At 37.7% G+C, this 22,278-nt stretch overlaps 1 protein-coding gene across 2 annotated transcripts in view; it reads right to left on the reverse strand.

The window, feature by feature from the left end:
* The window catches only part of LOC149210365 (uncharacterized), a 229,266-nt gene that overhangs the window by 102,567 nt on the left and 104,421 nt on the right, over positions 1 to 22,278 (reverse strand). For both annotated transcript variants that reach the window (XM_089396707.1, XM_089396708.1), the window contains exons 4-5: positions 1,504 to 1,560; positions 1,316 to 1,386 (exon numbers count right to left, since the gene is read on the reverse strand). In XM_089396707.1, the coding sequence (XP_089252833.1) occupies positions 1,316 to 1,386; positions 1,504 to 1,560 (128 nt within the window). The remainder of the gene's footprint in view (positions 1 to 1,315; positions 1,387 to 1,503; positions 1,561 to 22,278) is intronic.

Below are 22,278 nucleotides of genomic sequence, written 5' to 3' on the forward strand. Positions count from 1 at the left end.
TAAGTAAAAGTGGCATTCTCCTTTATCTTTCATTTCCATCATTCTCCTTTATCTTTCATTTCCATCTGTTTACTTTAAGAATTTAACATTACCATTAGAAAGTATCTAGGAAGCATCTAGAGAGCATCAAGGGGCACCTTGGGAGTATTCGGAAAGTGTAGTTCCTCACATAACAGTTCAAAATTTCCAAAAATTAAAATTAAAAAGACCCCGTGGAACCGTGTGAACCGTCCACCTTCTCTCGGATCTGCTAGTGATTCACAGTGGATACACACCCAAACCTCCACAGATCTGCACCCAATCCTTTCTGGATCCACAAATCGGGCAGTAGGAACCACGGATCAAGCTCCCACAGGTTCCAATTTTCCAAGAATCACCAAAAAAAGGCGGAACTGCGGATCCGATTTTCGGATCTACGGTTCCGCCGATGGATCGGTGGTGGATCCATACAGGACGCAGTTCTACCTCCAAGTCCTTCGGGGAGGGGGAGGGGGGGGGGGACCGTTCTTGCAACTAGTTCAAATTACCTTATTTTATTTATTTGCATATTTAAATGTTTCACCCAATCACTAAGGATTAGGTGTCTAATAGTTATGAATAAAAAAATTCCAAAGGGAGATAATTAAATATATAGGATGCATATATCATCAATCACCTTCTAATTACTTGAACCCTTGACCTTCCCTAGTGGACTTAGTTCCTATACCACAGACCAATGACATGTGTCACATTTTTTATCTTATTACTATTTTGACATTACATATAAAGTACACAAAATTATAGACATTTACAAATATGAACAATAGAACTATGACATCTAATAAATATAAGTAAAGAGACATATTGTCTCCATTGGATCGTTGGCAACATCTCTCTTCCTTGTCTAAAGATGATAGTTTATTTGAAATTCTATCTCCAAGCTCTCGTTTAAAATGAATATTATTAACCCTCTTCCAGCCAATCAAATAAGTTTACTAGAGCCAAATTTTCTTTAGTTTCATTTGTACTTTAATCTTTAAATTTTTAAGATGTTTTACTCAAATGAAAATAAAGTCCCAGTAAATCATCAATATCTTTGGATTTCAAAGTCGACTTATAAAATAATGGGGTGAATCACTTCTCTCTACATCAAAAGAGAAGTATCAAGCAATAAGGGTCCAATAATCATGTACCTCACCTTCTCTCGTTTCCATTTCACTGAATATTTGATTGCAAAATATGGCATATTCAGTTGGCAAAAGAAGCAAGCAAACAAAAATTTTCCTTCTACATAGTGTGTAAATGATTACAATGGAAATCAGGAGTTAACACGCACTTTCTATGACCTAAACAAAAGCTTTGTATTTCATGCGCCCCTCCAAGAGGATTTTTAGGAAATATACTGACCTGTCAACAAATAAATATTCCGCATTAGTGATCTTTATGCTGAATACATTCATATTTTTCTCAGGAACAAACAAGCAAAAGTGTAATATTCATTCCAAAGAATTAAATATTTCTTACACGAATCTTGAAATCCCGATCCGCAGTTGCAATTAATCTCCCACACGGAGAGATCTCCTGTAAATGTATAACACCAAATTTAAGTAGATTTTCAAAATAACAGCACAATGATCTTTTTCCCAAAAACAAGAAAAGTAGTACTCAACTTAGATAAAATACTTAGATTTCACAAGAGATTCTCCATTCTATAACAAGTCCATCAAATTAGAATGTGCATTATAGCCATAAGCTAATACAAATTATTATTCAAATGAAAGTTTGTATCAATATTCAACATAGAAATAAGATAAGAAATAATTTATGAATGTCCACCAGTGCCCAAAGTTAGTCAATGGCACTAGAGAATGCAACAAGCAACAATAGTGATGTGAGAATGTCAAGGACTCAAGGCCACTCCTAAGCAATAATTAAAAAAAAATACATTTAAAAGCAATGAGAAAAAAGGGATAAACCCAAATGAGAACTGTAAGATTACTACTTCAGTATACAAAAGGAAAAGAATAAAAGAGGAAGGTCATTACATTGCACTAGTGTTAGATGTAGGGGTGGAGTTATTTCCATCAATTAATCACCATGAAGGTACTTGATCTGTAAACCTCCAAGGATATTGTTGGGCCTAAGAATCAACACCTTTTTGACAGTCTACTACTTTAGTTTTATCATTATACCTCGTAGAAGCCTTCATAACTAACCGATTTTTGCATCATCTTGTCACATTTTGCATAAACATGGCCATCTGAGCTACAAAGGCATAAAGAGGTAATAAGTCCAATATTTCTATGGTTCTATACATTTTTCTTTATAAAATTGACCTAATGTGTAGAAAGTGCAGAAACTGACAATTTCCACAGCTCCTGTGACAATCTGTAGCAGAATCAATGGTGACCATCGTTCCTGAAGCAATGAAGCCAACTTAAGCATATGAACAGGTGGAAAAAAGTTCTAATATGGTATCCCACCTATTTGGCACAACAAAAAGGCCATTGTATGACCACGATGGCTTGGTCAAACCTCCAGTCAACCTATCGAACAGAGTCAGAGTGCATTAGGACTGCTACCTCGCCGTGGAATCGACTTCAAGTGAGCGAGTTATATTCTTCATATCCAGAAAGCTAAGGAATATCATGAGGGTGATTATGTGTACATACATGTCTTCATGTGGATGCACTGAGTCATCAACAATACATAGCAATTAAATTGCAAGCTCTAATTGGACACCTAATCATCATCCATCTTTTCTTATTTGTAGCAGCATCATTCTGTGTTAGTTACTTTTGAAAGACATTATAAATTGACTCGCTAACAAGTGAGAGAGATAGAGATAATATAGACTTCTAAACAGTTATGTACACGGTCATTTCCAGTTTAATAACAGACATGGATCTTGTTGCTGCCATTGAGTATTGATGAGTAATTTGTGACAGTCGTAATAAAGTTCTTTGTGTTTTCTTAATCTCGTGCAATCACTAGGAGGGACCTCTTGTGGCATGTGAGACTCCTGTAGCATAGCATTCTCATTCTTGCTCCATTTACTCTGTTCTGATATATATATCTAATTACTCTATTATGTTCCAGCTTGTCTCACAGCTTTAATCATTGGTTGAAAATATAAAGAAAAATACAAAAGATTTATTTTAACCAAAATTCACGTCTGAGCATTTGAAAGTAGGTCTCATAGTCGCATTTAAAGCAATTTTGAGACAGAGTTCATACACTTCTTGCAGATCAGATCTTCGCTTTCATAAAATAGTTTTTTCCATTATCTTTCTTAGAAAATTTTCATATTCTGAGATTACATTTTGATAGTTGCTTTAGATCAGTTTTGAATGTTTTTCATAGGATAGAATTCCTTGTTTCTAGTATAGGTAAAATTTCACTGCTTTTGGTAAATAGGATTTTCATGCTTTCCTAGGAGTAAAGTCCTTACTTCCATAGCTTGAATGTCAATGCTTTCTTAGAATTAGTTCTCTGCCTTCATAATTTAGATTTCCTTGCTTTCATAAAATATGTTCTCAAAGCTTTCAATGCTTTCATAGATTAAATGCTTTCTATAATAAGCTTTCTGCTTTTATAATTCAGATTTATATGCTTTCCTAGCAGTAGAATTTCATGCTTTCATAGATGTGTGTGCTTTTCTTAGTATAATTTCAAATGCTTTCTTAGAATCAGATACTATCGCATTCCTAGATCAGAATTCCCATTGCTTTTCATAGACTAGTATTTCATTTCATGTTATTTCATATGCTTTCATAGAATAGGTTTTATCTGCTTTCATAGACTAATATCTCATTTCTTGTCATTCATAGAACAGAACTTTTCTTCCAGTACTATTACATGCTAATTTGTACATAGCAAGAAACTAGACCCCATCTGCCCGATGGACATGGCATTTAGACAAATTTTCAAAAGATCAAAAGTCACTAAAAAGCCCAATATGAACAAAGTTTACACTAGTCAGTTTACACCCACAAACTGACTATTTGGACAGCCCACTAGAATGCAAATTGTTCTCTGATTATTATGCAAAAAAGACCCCCAAATGTGCTCCACGAACAAGCTCAATATGGCAGCTAACTCGTCCAGCATTCATGGGAAAAAAACTCAGCCCTTCTTTACCAGCTCTCAACTCCCACGACAGAGATATATCTTGCCACTGAACTCGCCCAAAAATATTGATATTCATCCCCAAATGAAAAGACTAAGAATGGATGTCAACTCATCCTACTAGTGAAGGTATTCTCAGCCCCTTTCAGCTGATAGAACTCAGTCCCCAAAAAATGTTAGTCTCAGCCCTTCACAAGTGGCTTAGTCTCGACAACACAAGTATGAACTCAGCCCTCCTTTACTAGGTAAACTCGACCTTCTGAACAGTGTAGAAATTTTGAAGGTCTGTAGCCGACCCCGGTTTCGGTGGTTTTTATGTACCATGATTTAATCACCACAGCCCACATATGCTGATATATAAACATGAGAATAAGTTTGAGATGAAACACTAACAAGCTGCCTCTACTTTTAACTTTTCACTTTCAATTGATAAAGAAATAAGACAAGCATGCACAGAATTTGAGACACTTGGATTTTTGGTCAAACACTGATCCTAGAAAAACCCACAAGGGGAAGACCAGTCTTAAGGAGGATTTTATTTGCTAATCTCAGAGAAATTTTTACACAGCAATTAATACACTTCAAGTACTTATCTCTCGCTTGAATTTTGCCCTCAACCTTCCAGAAAAATGTGCAACTGTCCTTTAAACATGTGCCTCTGTCAGGACCTCTATGCTGTGCTTTCTGTCAGACCTCTGCCTTGGGATTTGTGCTCAGATAGTCACTAGGAAAACTGAGTTCTGGTCCCTAGAAAGTCGTGCCAATACTCAGCAATAAATGCCCCACAAAACATGCTGTCAGATAGACTAAATCTGGCAGCAATCTTTCAGCAATAGATTTCAAGCTTCAGACCAACAGTGTCTCCTTGAAATGTGACCTGTTTCCCCTCCTTGAAACTCGCATTGGATATCTCCCTAAAGTGTGGCCCTGTATCACTCACCTACCTCCAAAGCTGGAGTGATGGCTAGATGACTGAGCCCTGGGTCTGTCCTAGTGCCTAGAGTCGATGTATATTACCATACTAGGATATGTCTAAAGCATTGCGAAATTTAAGTTTTTATTGGATTTTTTAATTTATTAAAAATTCACGCAGGACGGGATTTTTAATTAAACTGTTCAAAAAATTGTAAATAAGTGGTCCTAGGAAATGTCCATGGCATGTGAGTACTCTAAATTCATCTTCAAAGCCTGGGAATTATCATAAAACCCTCTTTGGGGATCAAAAAGTGACTTCTAATCCCTCAAAACCCATTTTTTCTATGTAACATAAAGTGGTGAAAAATTAAAGAAATTAAATAAGCGGTGAAAAAAATAAATATTTCCACTAGTCAAAAGGAGTGGAAATGAGGTGGAAAATGAAAGTCAAGTCAAAGATTAGTGGATTAGCAGTTTGAAGATGATTGGGCATCCACCTAAGGCCCACAAGGCAAAGTGCCAAATGAGCCAAGCCAAAAAGGCACCACGTTGATGTTTTGGATGCTCAGGAATTGCTGAAGATATAATATAATTTGATATGGTTTAAAGAATAAAGTCCAAATTAAAGAGAAGTGAGTGGGAGGTAGACCCCACCTCACTCCCTCTTCTTTGCTCTCCACGTATATTCATATGCATGAAGAGACCACGCGGCAGCAGCCAAAGGCTCCATGCAGCAGGGAAATATTTCCTTGAGGCTCATGGATTTTGAAGCGAACAAAGTTCCTTCTACAAATTAAATACTCCAGAAGACTTGGAATATAAAGATATCCATCAGGATACAAATATTATATTAAAAATGTTTGAATAAGAATAAGAATGATTTAAAATGAGAACAAGAGGCTTGCTTATATACCAAGCAAGTGTCTCTTCATGAAGAGTCATGTCTCATTTAGACATGCCTCTTCAACCTAATTACTAATTAACTAATCATTATTTACGATTATTATTGTTTACATTATTTATATATTTTTTATTTGTAATATTGCCTTCTTCCTCAAAAAGCTTTGTCCTCAAAGATTGTCGACGAAAAAGGCTTGATCTCTTTTTCGTGTTCGAATATCTTTCTATTTCGAAATAGCCATCTTCGTCGATACAAGTTGATATGATCTTCTTAGATACCAACAAAATTGTCGCACTGAGAAGGGATCAGACCATCCTAGATTAATCTTCTGTTGAATATTCTGATCACTGGAATTTTGTAATGACTTGTCATCGTAGAATTGGATTGAGGTTACATTACTCTTTTGTGGAACATCAGTTTGTTGTTTCTGTTTTGAATGGTCCCGAATCTCGATACATAGCATGGTTGAGTTGTTTACTCTCGATTCGGATGCCGATAGGGAACATTTTTGGTTTGATTTTCCCTTATTGGGAAGTGGCAGTTTTTATATTTTCTTCTGGCAAAGATGTTGTAGAGTTGGTTATGAAACATTCACTGGGGGTGTTTATTGTCTGAACTGCAACATCTAAGTGTGTCGTTTCTTCAATTGACTTGTCTTCTTGAGTTGTCATATTCACTGGGTCGGTATTCGTTCCCTTATTTTCAACTTGAACTGTTGCGACTGGAGATTTTGATACTTCTTCTTGAGTGAATTGTTCCAACTTATCTTTTAATGCTTTCTTATCATCCTTAAGCTTCTTAATTTGAGTGAGTAGACTTTGATTATGGTTTCTCAGACGTAAAAGTTCTTTGATTTCTGATTTATCAACTTTATTTTCAGTGTTTTGAAATTTAAGCTTTTCATCTTTTAGATCTCTGATTTGTTCTAATAAATTTTTATTAAGGTTCTTTAAACGCAAAGTTTCCTCTTCTTGTTCTGATAAGTGCTTCTTGAGTTCTTTTTTTGTGACCTTAGTCTTCTTCACTTGCGCCAGTAATTTTTCGACATGGTCCTTGAGACAAGAAATTTCTTCGTCCTTTTCCATTATTTCTTTGTAATGCATATCCACAAGATCTTTATGTTCGTGTTCTAACGCTTTCTTGTTTTGCTGGATTTTGACTATTTTGCCATTCTCTTGATCTTCTTGCACTTTCTCGGTAAACTGGATTACATCATTCTGTGGGAGTGATGATGGATGTAGAGAATGGAATAGGGATTCCCTTCTCTCTTTCTCCTCAGCATATTGTCACTTAAGTATTGTGATTACTTGTTCTACATCTCTTTGGAATTGTTTTTGTTCATTACTTAGAGATTTCATTTTTTGCACTTCTTTTATCTCCTTTTTTTTTCCAACAATTTTTTATTTTTATTCTTTTTCTTTTTATTCTTTTTTTTTTGTATTCTTTCTCTATAATTTTTAATATTTTTTTATTTATTTTTTTTATATAATAATAATTTTTTTAATATATAATTATAAATTATATATATTATATAATTTTAATTTATATATATTATAAAATTATAATTACATAAAATTTATATATACTTTTTTATTTTTTTAAAAGTACTCCAAAATATTTGTCTTGGAACTTTTCCTCCAATGGTATGATTACTCAGTTAACTTTTTGGCAATTCTTTTCTTTTATTTAACCCTTCAATTTTTGGTCTACTTAACATCCAATTAATTTTCTTTTAGTAACTCGACTAATTAATGTATTTTGTTGGATGTTTAAACCTTGAATAAACCTTGGATTAAACCTTCGAATAATTTCTTTTATGTTACGAAGGGTCATCTAAATATTTAGAATGGTGGTAGCGTATCGGGATGAAAATGAGCCACTAATTAATTGACATATTGAGATCGGGGAAATTAGTGAATCTTTCTTTTTGACCCAATGTCCAACAAACAGATTTTGACTATAGATTTTGAATGGCCTAAGACACTAATTCTACCTGATTTGGATTTTATTTTTTTTTGTGCAGTCCGGGCCGGATGGTCTACAGTGGCAACGGAATCTTATAAGTTAACGATGGTAGTGTCTGCAGTTGCGGAAGTGTGAACTGTTGCGGTGGCCGGTTAGGGTCGTATGTGGTACTGAGCAAGGAGGGGATAGTTGCAGCAATGTCGACTTGGTGGGTACTTCTGCAATGGTGTGTCAACTTTTGTTGTCCAGGCTATATTCGACTATTGTGTTGTGACGCTATAGATTACGGAACTGACGGCCAACTTAGAATTTGAATTGAATGTTCTTCTATTTGTGGATTAACAACACGTCTTTCGCTTCTCTCTCTTGACTGTGGTTTCGTCGCTTTTCATGAAATGACTTGGTAACAGTAGTAGTGGTTGGATCAGGCGACAGTGACACCACTCGTTGAGGGAGCCCGTCAAGCAGCTGCAAAACCCATTATTTTTTTTATTACTGACTGTGGCTTGGCCGATTGGCAGGTGGTGAAGTTGTCGAACGACAACAGTGAGTGAGGCAGATGCGGGTTGTGAACGACGAGCAACTGGCAGCTAGTTTTGTTCTTTATATATATATATTTTAAATATTTGACTCTCTTTCAATATTTTTTTTCCTTTTTTTTAATAACTCCCCCTTTTTTCTTCTTTTCTTTCTTTTTTTTTTCTTTTTTTTACTTAACAAATGGCCAAAGGCCTTCGAACGAATCAGCGACGGAGAAACTCCCAAATTGCAATGAAACGCTTGAATTGCAACAGCAATAAATTTGACAAAGGGTCGAAGGCCAAGGGCCTGGATCGAAGAGCGTGGCTCCGTGCAGTGGTGAAGCAGCCAGAGGATCGACTACTTTGATACCAAATGAAGCAAACAAAGTTCCTTCTACAAATTAATTACTCCAGAAAACTTGGAATATGAAGATATCCATGAGGATACAAATATTATATTAAAAATGTTTGAATAAGAATAAGAATGATTTACAATGAGAACAAGAGGCTTGCTTATATACCAAGCGTCTCTTCATAAAGAGTCATGTCTCATTTAGACATGCCTCTTCAACCTAATTACTAATAAACTAATCATTATTTATGATTATTATTGTTTACATTATTTATATATATTTTATTTGTAACAGATTTGGTGGACAGGTCGGAGATAAATTGTAACTAAGTGGTCCTAGGAAATGTCCATGGCATGTGAGTACTCGAAATTCATCCTCAAAGCCCCGGCATTATCCTAGAACCCTCTTTGGGGGTCAAAAAGTGACTTCTAACCTCTCAAAACCCATTTTTCCTATGTAACATAAAGTGGTGAAAAAGTAAAGAAATTAAATAAGTGGTGAAAAAATTAAATATTTCCACAAGTCAAAAAGAATGGAAATGAGGTGGAAAATGAAAGTCAAGTCAAAGATTAGTGGAGTGGCAGTTTGAAGATGATTGGGCATCCACCAAATGCCCACAAGTCAAAGTGCCAAATGAGCCAAGTCAAAGAGGCACCAAGTTGAAGCTTTGGATGCTCAGGAATTGCTGAAGATGTAATTTAATTTGATATGGTTTAAAGAATAAAGTCCAAATTTAAGAGAAGTGAGTGGGAGGTAGACCCCACCTCACTCCCTCTTCTTTGCACCACGTATATTCATATGCATGAAGAGACCATGCAGCAGCAGCCAAAGGCTCCATGCAGATGGGAAATATTTTCTTGAGGCTCATGGATTTGGTGGACAGGTCAGAGATACATGTTTCCAGATTTTGTTGGAGTTAACTCCCAACTCTCCCATTACTTCAACGTATCTCCACTCCAATTTAGCTGACAGATTTAACACCTACTGTTGATTTGGGATAGCATCGGATGTGCTCTAGCCATGAAAATTGGTGGAGAGGCTAAAGCACATAAGATCTCCAAGACTCAGAAATGGTTTTGGAAAATTCCACCCGGATAAGGAGTTATTAATATAATTAATATTTTTAATGAGTTCCTAAGTCTAAACTTAGAAAAATAAAAATATTAATGGGTATTAATAAGGATAAGGATGAGAAGCTTCTAAGAGACGAGGATCAAGTCTATTTTAATCTTAGCCGTTGATTAGGGACTTAATCTCGGTCGTTGATTCATCAACATGAAAAGTATAAGAGGAGGCTTGAGGGTCAGTTGGAGATACCACAAGAGAGACCAGTCAGTTGGATTTTTAGAGCAAGGTTTGTTGAGCAATTCGAACTAGTGGTCTGGATTGCAGCGAGGGGCAGAGAGTACATAACAGAGAGGCAGGGATAGTGACTGAGGACTAGTGCGAAGATCAGAGAGGCAGACGCAGAGCCAGTTAGAAAAACGCAGAGCCAGCTGGATTGTGCAGTGAATGGAGGGACTGCGTGTGACGCAGAGAGGCCAAGTGCTGACGCAATGAGGCAGAGTGCTGACACAGAGGGTTTGGGAGCTATGCAGAGGCTAGCTGGGCTGACACTGAGCCTAGGGGAAGCACTGGAGGATTTTCGTGGTATCACTGTCGTGTGGCTATCTCTGTTGGGTAAGCCAGTTTGGCACCCTAGTTGTACTCAAGAAAGTTGATTAATAAAACCCTCCTCTGCTACACCGGCTTTCCCGCATTGGTTTTTTCCCGGGGACAATTATCCAAAAATAACTGTGTTGATGTGTTTGATTCTTGTGCATGTATTTGTTTCTGTATAATGGTGTGATATCTGCAGTAGAATTTATTTAAATATTCACTGAAGGGATTCCATAAATAACTTATTGGAAAATAATTAGGTAAAATAAATCAATTGCTGCAGTAATAGAATTTCTGTTTAGAAATTGTCACACTTACGCATGCCCAGGAAAAGGATATACAAAGGCTCAGCTTGGACAGCAACACGCAGCATCTAGTAACAGTTGTTGATGCTCTTGCTTGGTGGCTGACATATCTCGGAGTTCAGGCACGTTTTGAGGGAGTGTGTCTCCCCTTTACTTCGTTCACTCTTTACACTTGGCTGCAACAGCTCATATGCACGAGCTAGCAGAGGATACACTGGCCAGCAAGAAAATTCGCACAGCCAGTCGTATGCCACCTACAGCAGTTCAATCCACTTGGAGATTATTCTCATGCACATGGCAAATTCGACCCTCATTGGGATTGACACCATCTTGCCACTTGTTTCATCCTTTTTCATTGGGATTTTCTCCCTAATCTCTATATATGTAACCCAGAGCTCTCATTTTCTCATGCTTGAAAGCTTTGGGGCCTGGGCTAGTGTTACTCTACTGAAATTTTGCACTATCATTGTTGGTAATAAACATTTTTGGAGGTTCATATAATCTTGTCCATGGATGTTCTCTTTGAGGCTTGAGGTATAATTCTTCTATTGTATCATTGTGCTTCATTCTACATTTATTGCTTGCAATTGTTTAATACCATTTGTTGGAGGATACTATTGTCTAATGGATAGGTAGTTACAAATTCCTTTGTGATTATCTTTGATTAGTAAGTACTCTTGATAGGTTAGATCTTGATTGTTCTTGGTTGAACAACAAGATCTTCCTCATCATTATATGAGCTAATCCTTGGTACTAACATCTACTTGCAAGTGTGTAGCATTCTTATTTGATACAGGTTGTAGAAGCTTGAAGTTGGGGAATTTCTTGGTTGAAACAACCAACTTCAAGAGCAAAGTTTCAAAGACTCTTGTGCAAGCATTGTGAGATTTTCCAAGATCATTTAAAGGAGAAACCAAAAGGGGTTTTTCAAAACCGATTATTGCTTCTTTCCATCTCTCTACAAAAATTCATTTCTTATCTATTTCCTTGTGCTCACATTGACTAAATCTAGCAAGAAGGCCAATTTTTAGGACAGCAGTCCCTTTTGTCCAAGAAATAGCCCATGCCAGTGGGTTTTCTTGGGCAAAATAGTTTAGCTATAGTGCATTTGACTTAGTCTTTCATTGTATCAAATTTGTCCAGCACATGTCCAAGTTTTGTAGTGATTTCTTAGCTTTTACTTAGTCATCTTCTAACTTGTTTATTTGTTGTCATATAGGGCAGCTTGGAGGAATACTTGAGTTGGAGTACTTGGAAGCATATTGGAGAAGAGAAAGAGGATCTAAAGCGCTACCTTGATGAGACCAACTAAGACACTAATCTCCAAGATTCGAACCAATTAAGCTTATTTAGCTTTCCTTACTAAGAAATCTCACAAATTCTTGTGAGGAACACTATAACTTTTTAACTAGTTTTTCCTTTCAAGAAATACAAGCCTCTTCTAAAGAGGACTCGATTGTAGTCACTAATTTTCATAAAATAGTTTTTCTTGTATTCACCAAGAGTACTTCTTGTAATTTGGGAAAAGAGCATTTTTCTTTTAAAAGGGTTGTTGCAAGCTCTTCCCAAATCAACATTAGTCCATCATTTCATAAGAGGGCATCCAAGCTAACAAAAAAATTATTTTCCTTTGGGAGCTTGGGGATTTTCCCTTTGGCATCCCACTCCTTCTCTCTTTTGAGGGAAGGTTTCTCCTTGCATGGTTGCTTTGATTTTTCTCATTTCTATTTCCTTGAAGTTAGACCTATAGTCTAATGCTTTAGTTTAGTTTGCTAATTTTTCATGTTAGTTTCCATTTTCATGCTTACATGTTCCATCTCATTTGATCTCATGCACAATATTTCATTTCACTTCATGCTAATAGCCATCTTATGCTAACTGGTTTATTTCCATTCCATTTCTTTTCATGTTAATGCTTCATTTCAAATACTTGCTCTTATTTTGATTAGCTAGCTAACAAATCCATCTCATGCTCTTTATCTCATTTCATTTTAAGTTTAACTTGTCATTTTACTTTTGAGCATTTTTAATTGTAAAACTCACCTCCAACATAAGTTGGTTGTATTAGACGATACGGACCCTCCACCCCTATCGACTCTTCACTCTGAGACCAGGCCCAGGCAAGGGTGAGGTCTAAGGACCGGAGTTTATTGAAACTTGCTCTAGACTAGGATTAATTAAAATAAAACAAGAACACTTCATCACACTTTTACATGTCTTGCAATTGTGTACTTGAATAGTTTACTTGATTTTATTTGTGCAAGTGGTTTACTACATTGAGTTATCATATTTCCATTTGAGCAAATTTACATTTTCAAGTGCGTTTACTTTTCAAGTTCCATTTTCTTTCCAAGTACTTTGATCATTTCAAGCACTTTACTTTCAACCAATTGTCATTCACTTTGAGCATTTTATTTTCATACATTTACTCTTTCAAGTATTATGTCTTGCTTTAAAGAACATCTTGCTTGGCACTGGTCCTTATTTGTTACATCTCTTGCAAGTGTTTCATCCATTTGAGTATTCTTGTTTCATCTCTTCCTTATGGATGGTTATAATTGTTGAAAGTTGTAACTAGGTTCAGTCTTCATAATTATCATTGCCATTATGTATTTATATATTCTATGTAAAAGCAAAAAATAAGAAAAAGAAAAAAATATTTTTCAAGCATGGGTTTCATGCTCAAGACAAATTATTATTTTAGATAAACATGTTCTTCATGCTTCTAGGATTTATTGAGTCAAAGAGTCAAAGTCCTATTTGGACCTATTGTAAAGAAAAAGGAAAAAGATTTTTTCTAGTTGTAATTTGGGTCAAAACTACCTCTAGATGCCAATCTCGGCCTTGCCCCAAAGGACATGTCTATTTGAACCCCTCCAGACAAGTATAGATGGAAGGAAGTTGGAGCTCATTTTGGACACACAATTCACTTGATCTGATCTAAACTTTTGCAGAAGGAAGGAAGGTCGAAGTCTGAAGTTGAAGAAGGGTTTCTATTGAAGTCAAATGTGTGGAATTTCTGCCTTATCACATCTCTTGTTGAAGATTTGTTGTTGGTCTCTTGTTGTTGATGAATTTGTTGTGCAGAAGAAGGGTTTGACTTGACATCTAGAAAATTCGATTCTGTTATGGTCATGGGTATTGGTTATCTCACTTTGATCTAATTCTATAAGAAGAAAAAAAATTGGGTTTTCCCCTTGGAGGGGTTGGTGCCTTGGCTTGGAGCTTATATCTTGTGTTCTATGTTATATTGTGATATTCATGTTTATGCTTTTGGTAATTGTTTAATGAAAAGATCATAATAAAGATTAAAAAGAAGTCAACAAAATTCACAAAAAGTTCTCAAAGAAAGAGAAATCATCCTAAATCATAAGCCTCCTGATTTCTCAACATGTAATCAGAGCTAAGGTCTGAAGGATGCTGAGGATCACACCTTTGTGGCTTATTTCAATGGCTCTCATTAAAGTTTAGAAGCTTTTGTGATGAGTGTGGCAACTTTTCATATCATCTGTGGCTCGCTTTAGAACCCGAGGCTCATTTTGTCTCTCTATTATCTGTAATTCACAATGATGGGGACTCGCATTCTATGGCATTCACACTATTAATCTTTGTGATTTACACAGTGACTCCATTTGTTTTCACAATGATCTCACTATTTCTCAGAGGCCTCCTTCTTCATCTCTGAAATAACGTGATCTCGCACTCTATTCTCGCTATATTCCTGGTTGGATGGCTCGCAATTGTGGTCTCACTCCTACATGTATTGTCTCACTATGATACATAGTGACTCACATAGTCCTCACACCAGTTCACAAATTTTGAGGATGCATTTGATATCTATGGCAATTGGATCGTCTCACACTACTATAATGATCTCGCTTTGTTCTATGGATAGTCTAGCTATATTACAGAAACTTTACACTCGCACCTGTGAGTGAGCCTCGTTTCTCTAAGTCTCGTGTTCTGCATTCCTTCTGGATCAAGATCCTGAAGCATGTATAGAGGATTGTTCTTTGTAATTGTGGTTGTAACCACTATGATGACTCACACGAATGTTATGATTCTCTAGTTTGTATTAATAGTTCACTGTTGTGGCACATATTTGTGGCGTTTCTCAGAAGACATCGCATTTCACTGCTTGCATATATATATATATATATATATATATATATTTGGTGACTCGCTCTACAGGACTTGCATTGCACAGTACCTCATGACATTGCACAGTGATTTTGTGGCATCATGATTCTTAAGGCATCGTAACTCTGTGACATCATAATCCTTGACTCGCTCTAATCAGAATATGTTTAGCAGTATGACTCAGTCTCACATCGAATGGCATTGACATAACTTAGAGCTTCTTATTTTTTCCGAGGCTCATCGCATAAATTACAGTGGCATAGTTCATAGGGATTCAAAGTTCGAAATTAAGGACATTGGCTTAATGCACTATTTTTTGGGATTAGAGGTGTGGCAATAGCCAAGAGAAAATTTCCTTGGACAAAGCAAGTATGCAATTGAGATCTTGAGGAGGTTCAAGATGGAGAATTGCAAGCCTATGTCTACACCGATGATCACTAACTTGAAGAAGCTAAGTCTTTCTAAAGGCAAGTTGGTGGATCCCACTATACAGGCAATTGATAGGTTCCTTGACGTATCTGCTCAACACTGTTGATTTCTGGCAGCATCGGATGTGCTCTTAGCCTCAAAATGTGCAGGGAGGCTACAACACGTATTCCACAATACCCAGAAATCGTTTTGGGAAATTCCATCCGGAGATAGTTTTATTAAAATAATTAATCATTTTAATGGATGCCTAAGTCTAAACTTAGGAAATTAAAATAATTTAAGGGTATTAATCTAACTGTGGGTGAAACTTGTAGAAGAAGACGAAGATCAAGTCCAAATGATCTGAGCCATTGATTAGAATCTAATCTGGGTCGTTGGTTCTCAACTGGAGGATTATAAGAAGGACTTCGATGGGCATTTGGAAAAGACATCGACTAAGAGATCAGAGATTGAATTTCTGAAGAGAGCAGCGCAATAGTTGCCAGTGAGATTCAAGTGATTTCTTGCAGCGAGGGGCAGGGATAGTTCTGGTTGGAGATTTCTCTTGATCCGGGCATACTTAGTAGAGGAGGCAGAGAGAGATCCGGGAGAGGCAATGTAGAGCCTTAAGGAGATTCGTATTTTTGTTGGAGAGGTCGATTTCTAAAGTCGGAAGCCGGGGTGTGAGACCGGAGGACAGAATTGAAGTCTCAAAGGCAAACCAATTAGCAAAAGGGGTGACGTTGTCCCTAGAAGTTGTGACGCTGGGCCTACATAGTGACTGCGCAAAGGTAGCAAGGGATTAGCCATTCTATCGCTGGATCAATCAATATCACCAGTGATAATATGAGGTATTTCTCACTAATATTATGTCAGTCATATTCTCTATACTGGATAGCCAGCAAGGCATCCAGAGATTGTATTCAGAAAACTACTACTTAATAATACAAACCCTCAGCTGCTGCAAAGGTTTTCCCACACTCATTTTTTCTGGGGACATTTGTACAAAAATAATTGTCTAGATGTGTGTGACGTTTATTTCTCTCCTATGCTGTATTTAGTTTCCGCAATTTTTATTTGTGTAGGCTACAGTGTATTTAATTCGATATTTGTCATAGCACATAGCAAGTAAATTGGTTAAACGAATTGACAATTAGAAGAATTAGCATTAGTTGCTGCAGTAGGAATCGGGTAACCGATTTTTCACATCGTATCAGAGCACAAATCGTGAGCAGAAGAGCTTAGAAGCAGAGGCAACGCAGTCCTTGGGCCAAAAGGTCGAATTTTTGACGATTTCTCTGAGTGAGTCAATAGAGAAATTCGACCTCCAGATCAAAACTTTCAAGAGGCAGAAGGGAGCAGCATATTTTTCCTTGCAGAGCAGATCTTCAGGTGACACAGATATTTTGCAACAGTTGCTGGCAGAATAGCGTCAGTGGGAGAAAAGGAGACACTTTTGAGGGAATTTCTTCCTCGAAGAATCCCTTAGCCATGGAATTTGATTTCTCTATTGTTGAGCAGCAGCAGAGAGGAGTTGACCTACTAACTCCAGTAGGGAGTATGTAGGCTAGCGTAGTGCTGTGCAGAGGAGAGAGGAAGCAGTTCGACATTTTTTTAATTGGCTGAGATGGCAGCTAATGGGTTACAAGATCAAGATTGGCTGAATGGTGCATCCAACTATGTGATCTGGAAGGCGAGGATCACATGCCTTCTGGATGAGCACGATCTCAAGACCTACGTCGACAGTGTGGTAGTTGTGCCCACAGATCCAGATCCGCTCAAGAAGTACAAGGCTGAGATGGTGAAGGCCAAACGATGGATCCTCCATAGTGTGAGAGATCACATCGTGTGTCACATTTCCAGCGAGGATACTACCCGACAGATGTGGGAAGCATTGGCCACGCTATACAAAGGATCTTCTGAGCAGCGAAATATGTACTTGGAGCAGAAGATGAGATCCACGCAGATGCAGAAGAATTCGTTCATGACTAGGCTTCAGGAAACCCGAGATTCGTTGGCAGTTGTGGGGTTAACACCTCAGTCTTCTGAGATGGTAAGGTTGGCCCTGAATTCAGTTTCAGAGTGGTGGCAAGTATTTTTCCAAAGTATCCTGGGCAGAAAGAAATTGCCAGACTTGGAAGGAATGTGGGCTGCTCTTCAACAGGAAGAGATGAGGAGAGACTTGGTCAAGTGTAAACTTGACGGCAGCAGCAATAGTGGGACAAAGCCCAAGGAGGGGAAGAGAATGCAGCGCTTGCATCCAAGGGGCAATAGGAGCAGTGGAGGCGGAAGAAGGATGTCTCGAAGATCAAATGCTTCAAGTGTGGTGAACTTGGTCACTACGCTACACAGTGTCCTCTCAAGAAGAAGGGCAAGGGCGAGAAGCATGATCCAAAGGCTGCATCCGCGAAGATAGAGGATGAGGTGTTTGCCATGACAGCCTAGATACCTCCAAGAGGGAGGTGGAGTGATCTAGAACTATAATTCGAAAGAACTGCAGATAGGTAGGTTCCTTGAGGAGTCCACTTCTCAGATCAATACCTTGCTATAGGAGTCCAGATTAGTAGTGGCGGGATGGACCAGAGTCAATTGGTGCAGAGGAGTGTTAATGTGACAGATACAGTGACTAGAAGCGCCAGAGATTGAGCAGCGCAGAGCAGATTTTGCAACAGTGTAGTTGGCACAGAGCAGAGGTCAGTAGCAACGCAGAAGCTTCAGAGGGTCAACGCAGAGGCTAGCAGCAGTCAGAACTCCAACAGCAGATGCATCATACTGAACACCTATTCAGTGATTTTGGATGTTTTTCCGTTGCTGATGCAGTAGCAGCAGCAATTGGCGAAGGTTGCATTGCAGATGCATTGTTGGCAATGGTAGTGCCAGCAGCAGCAGGGATTGCAGAATTTGAGAAGGAGTTGCAGTACAAATGCAGTGTTGGCAATGGCAGGGTCAGCAATAGTACAGATGCAGTGTTGGCAGTGGCAGGGTCAGCAGCAGTACATATGCAGCATTTGCGTAGTAGTTGGTGGGCAGTGATGTCAGACATCAACAGTGCAGAGGAAGATGTTACAAAACAGGGTGATGCTTCAACAAGGTGCATCGTGCATTGCTAGAGAACATTTGTCGCTAAGAGGGAGTGTTGATTTCTGGTAGTATCGGACGCGCTCTTAGCCTCAAAATTTGCAGGGAGCCTAGGACACGTATTCCACAATACCCAGAAATCATTTTGGGAAATTCCACCCGGAGACAATTTTATTAAAATAATTAATTATTTTAATGGGTGCCTAAGTCTAAACTTAGGAAATTAAAATAATTAAAGGGTATTAATCTAACTGTGGTTGAAACTTCTAGAAAAAGACAGAGATCAAGTCCAAATGATCTAAGCCATTGATTAGAATCTAATCTGGGTCATTGGTCCCCAACTGGAGGATTATAAGGACTTCGATGGGAATTTGGAAAAGACATAGAGTAAGAGAACATAGATCGAATTTCTGAAAAGAAAAGCGCACAGTTGCCAGTGAGATTCGAAGTAATTTCTTGCAGTGAAGGGCAGGGATATTGTTGGTTGGAGATTTCTTCTGATTCAGGAATACTCAGCAGAGGGGGCAGAGAGAGATCTACGAGAGGCAGTGCAGAGGCTACGCTAGGCAGCGTAGGCTGACGCAAAGGCAGCATAGAACCTTGAGGAGATCTGTATTTTTGCTAGAGAGGTCGATTTCTGAAAACGGAAGTCGAGGTGTGAGACCAGGAGGATAGAATCGAAGTCTCAAAGGCAAATCGATCAGCAGAAGGGGTGATGTTGTCCCTAGAATTTGTGATGTTGGGCCTACGCAGTGACTGCACAAAGGTAGCAAGGGACTAGCCATTCTGTGGTTGGATCAGTCAGGATCACCAGTGATAATGTGAGGTATTTCTCACTAATCTTCTGTCAATCATATTCTCTATACTGGATAGCCAGCAAGGCATCCAAAGATTGTATTCAGAAAACTACTGCTTAATAATACAAACCCTCAGCTATTGCACCGATTTTCCCACACTGGGTTTTTCCGAGGACATTTGTCCAAAAATAACTGTGTAGATGTGTGATGTTTATTTCTCTCCTGTGCTGAATTTACTATTTAGTTTCTGCAGTTTTTATTTGTGTGGGCTACAATGTATTTAATTTGATATTTGTCGTAGCACACAGCAAGTAAATTGGTTAAACGAATTAACAATTAGAAGAATTAACATCAGTTGCTGCAGTACGAATCGAGTAACCGATTTTTCACAAACACTAGGCCAAATATATGATTTGCTATCAACAAAATCAATCAGTTCATGTTGGAGTAGAGATAGGTTCATTGGGTGGCAGTGAAGCATGTGTTGAGCTACTTGCGAGGTACGATGGACTTTGGACTAAGATATGTCAGAGGTGAGCAAGTGAAGCTATAGGGGTATGCAGATTCTGATTGAGCAAGTAGTGTAGTGGACTGAAAATCCACGTTTGGATGTTGCTTCAGCTTGGGATCAACCATGATTTCGTGGTACAGCAAGAAGCAACAGCTAGTGGCACGCACTTCAGCAAAGCTAGAGTACATGCTAGTGAGTATGGTGAGTTGTGAGGCAGTGTGGTTTCCAAGAAAGTCTTTTCCCTATAATTTCTATCAACCAAGCTTATGCTTGGAGGTAAATTAGAAATGCAAGCTCAACTAAAATGCCTAAATGAAATGCAAGTAAGTTCTCCCAAAGAAATATTAAATTTGGTGCTTAACATATTGATATAATGTGAAATATAGCTTTCAATTGGAGAAATAAATGATATTAGCTTGTAAGTAAATTAAAATGATGCAAGTAAGTTGTTTGTAGATAAAACTTGTTTCAAGTAGACAATGAAAATAGATTGCTCCAATATTCAAAATAACAATGTAGCATAGAAATGAAGCATGCATTCAAATATACATGAAACCATTGTTTTAAAAACGGCCAACTCGACTTTGACTCGACCGAGTCAGACCAAGCCAATGCCTAGTCGAGTCGGCTCAGTGGCCGAAACGGAATGGTTGGCCGGGTTGTTACCGAGCCAATCATTGACTCGGTCAACTTGGTAACAACTCGACCGACTCGGTAATGACTCGGCCAGTTCGGTAACAACTCGACCCGCTCGTCTCTTTGACAAAAATCCTGAAGCACAGTTGTCAAAAGTTGTTCCGCCTCGTGCATATCAATGGTTGGGTTGTTTTTCATTGCATACTTATAGCCCTAAAGTAATCTATCACTGTGAGAAAGTTTTGAAAATTACAAGGCCGAAGTATGGTTATCCTACTGGCATGAATTAGAAAACTGAAACAATGCATTGAGCCATACAATGTTTTTAAAAAGGCAAACGTTCAGGCAATGAACTAATAAATACATATTTACCTCTGATTGTTCTGGAGCTTGACCAGAATTAAAACAAGGGTTTTGAGACTTCATTACGGGTAGAGAGTTGGTATTATTGTTGTTGTAGTCTAGTGATTGTCCTTGGGCTGAGGCAAAAAAGAATCCTGGCATTTGTGGCTAAGTATGAACTTTGTATTGGACAGTGCACTGGGTGCCATTTTGATATAATGGATATATTCATGAGCCTACTTTGATCATATGTTGTCTTCTCTCTATATTCTAAAGTTATGTTTGGAAACATGAATGAAAATCTTTAAAATTATGTTTTTTATTATAAAATATATATATATATAATGTATTTTTTACAACGACCGAGTCATTGAAATCAAACGGGCTGAGTCGATACCGAGCTGGAGTCGGAGTTGGAGTCAACCCTCGACCGTTTCCAAGTCGCAATCGGAGTTTTAAAATAGTCTATGAAACACATTCGTCAAACTAAATGGAAATGAATTAGTAAACAAAATTAAAGTTTGTTAGAAATGGAAATGCTTGCATGTGAAGAGTAGAATTCTCAAAGTAAAGCGTTTGTAGCACAAAGCAATATATAAAATAAAGAATGCAAAGACTTCAGTTGGATTGTAGCAAACTTATCTAAACAAAATTAAAATGTGATGAGTGAGGTTTTGTAAATTTTAAGCATGCAATTAAAATGGAAACAAGAAAATGCAAAAGTTAATCCACCCACATGTTTCTCTTCCTAAATGGAGAGAAAGGATGCCATGGGTAAAACCCAAGCTCCCACAAGAAAAAAAGATTTTTTTTTTAGCTTTTTTACAATGAATAGAAGGCCCCTTAATGGGTTGCCCAAAAGATGGAAAGAAAAATTACAAAATAGGAGTCTATAGGAACCAAGATCTCCTTCCAAGAAGTGGCAACCACAATGGCCAATGAACAACTCTTGAAATTTGAAAATTACAAGTGCCCAAAGGCCCACGGCCAAGCTAATTTGTTGTTGTCCAAGATTGCCCACGACCTCCCTAAAGTTGATGCTCAAGTGCTCTTGGGGTCCTACAACAAATAGTTAGTGTTTCAAGCTTTAGCTTCCTCAATCTTGTCAACACAAAGGGTGAGCATAGTCCATAAATAAATCTGAATTTTCTGCAAAACCCACACTCAAACTTAGTGTAAAACAAGAGGAATGTTAGCAAATATAATCTACAAATATTCTACAAAATTTAGACTAAGGAATTGGAGCAAAACTCCAATTCTTGCCTAATTTTCCACATGCTCTTCAATAGCAAAATAAAATCGTTATTAGCACAAGAAATTGAGACAAATGATTTTAAATAAATTTGGATTTTGAAACACAAGCTAAAAGCCAAGGATCCCTGCAACACAAAATCGTAAGATGAAGCCTTGGGAGATGACAAATGTGGATTCTTCAATGAAATTGCTCAAGAGTGGCATGATTACTCCAAGAATTTCCCTTCACGCTTGAGGCTTTGTTGACACCTAATCCTCAACGGATGGGTGAACCAAAACGCGATCAGTCATCAAGAAGATGAACTGATCCGTCCTATTTCTATATATAAATGATAGTTAGCTAATGAATTAATGCAATCAGTTTTTTCTCTGCCATTCTGGAGTTA

This window comes from Pinus tabuliformis, chromosome 1_2, assembly GCF_031772625.1.
Source record: "Pinus tabuliformis cultivar Carrire ecotype Pingquan chromosome 1_2, CPIR1, whole genome shotgun sequence".
Lineage (NCBI taxonomy): Eukaryota > Viridiplantae > Streptophyta > Pinopsida > Pinales > Pinaceae > Pinus > Pinus tabuliformis.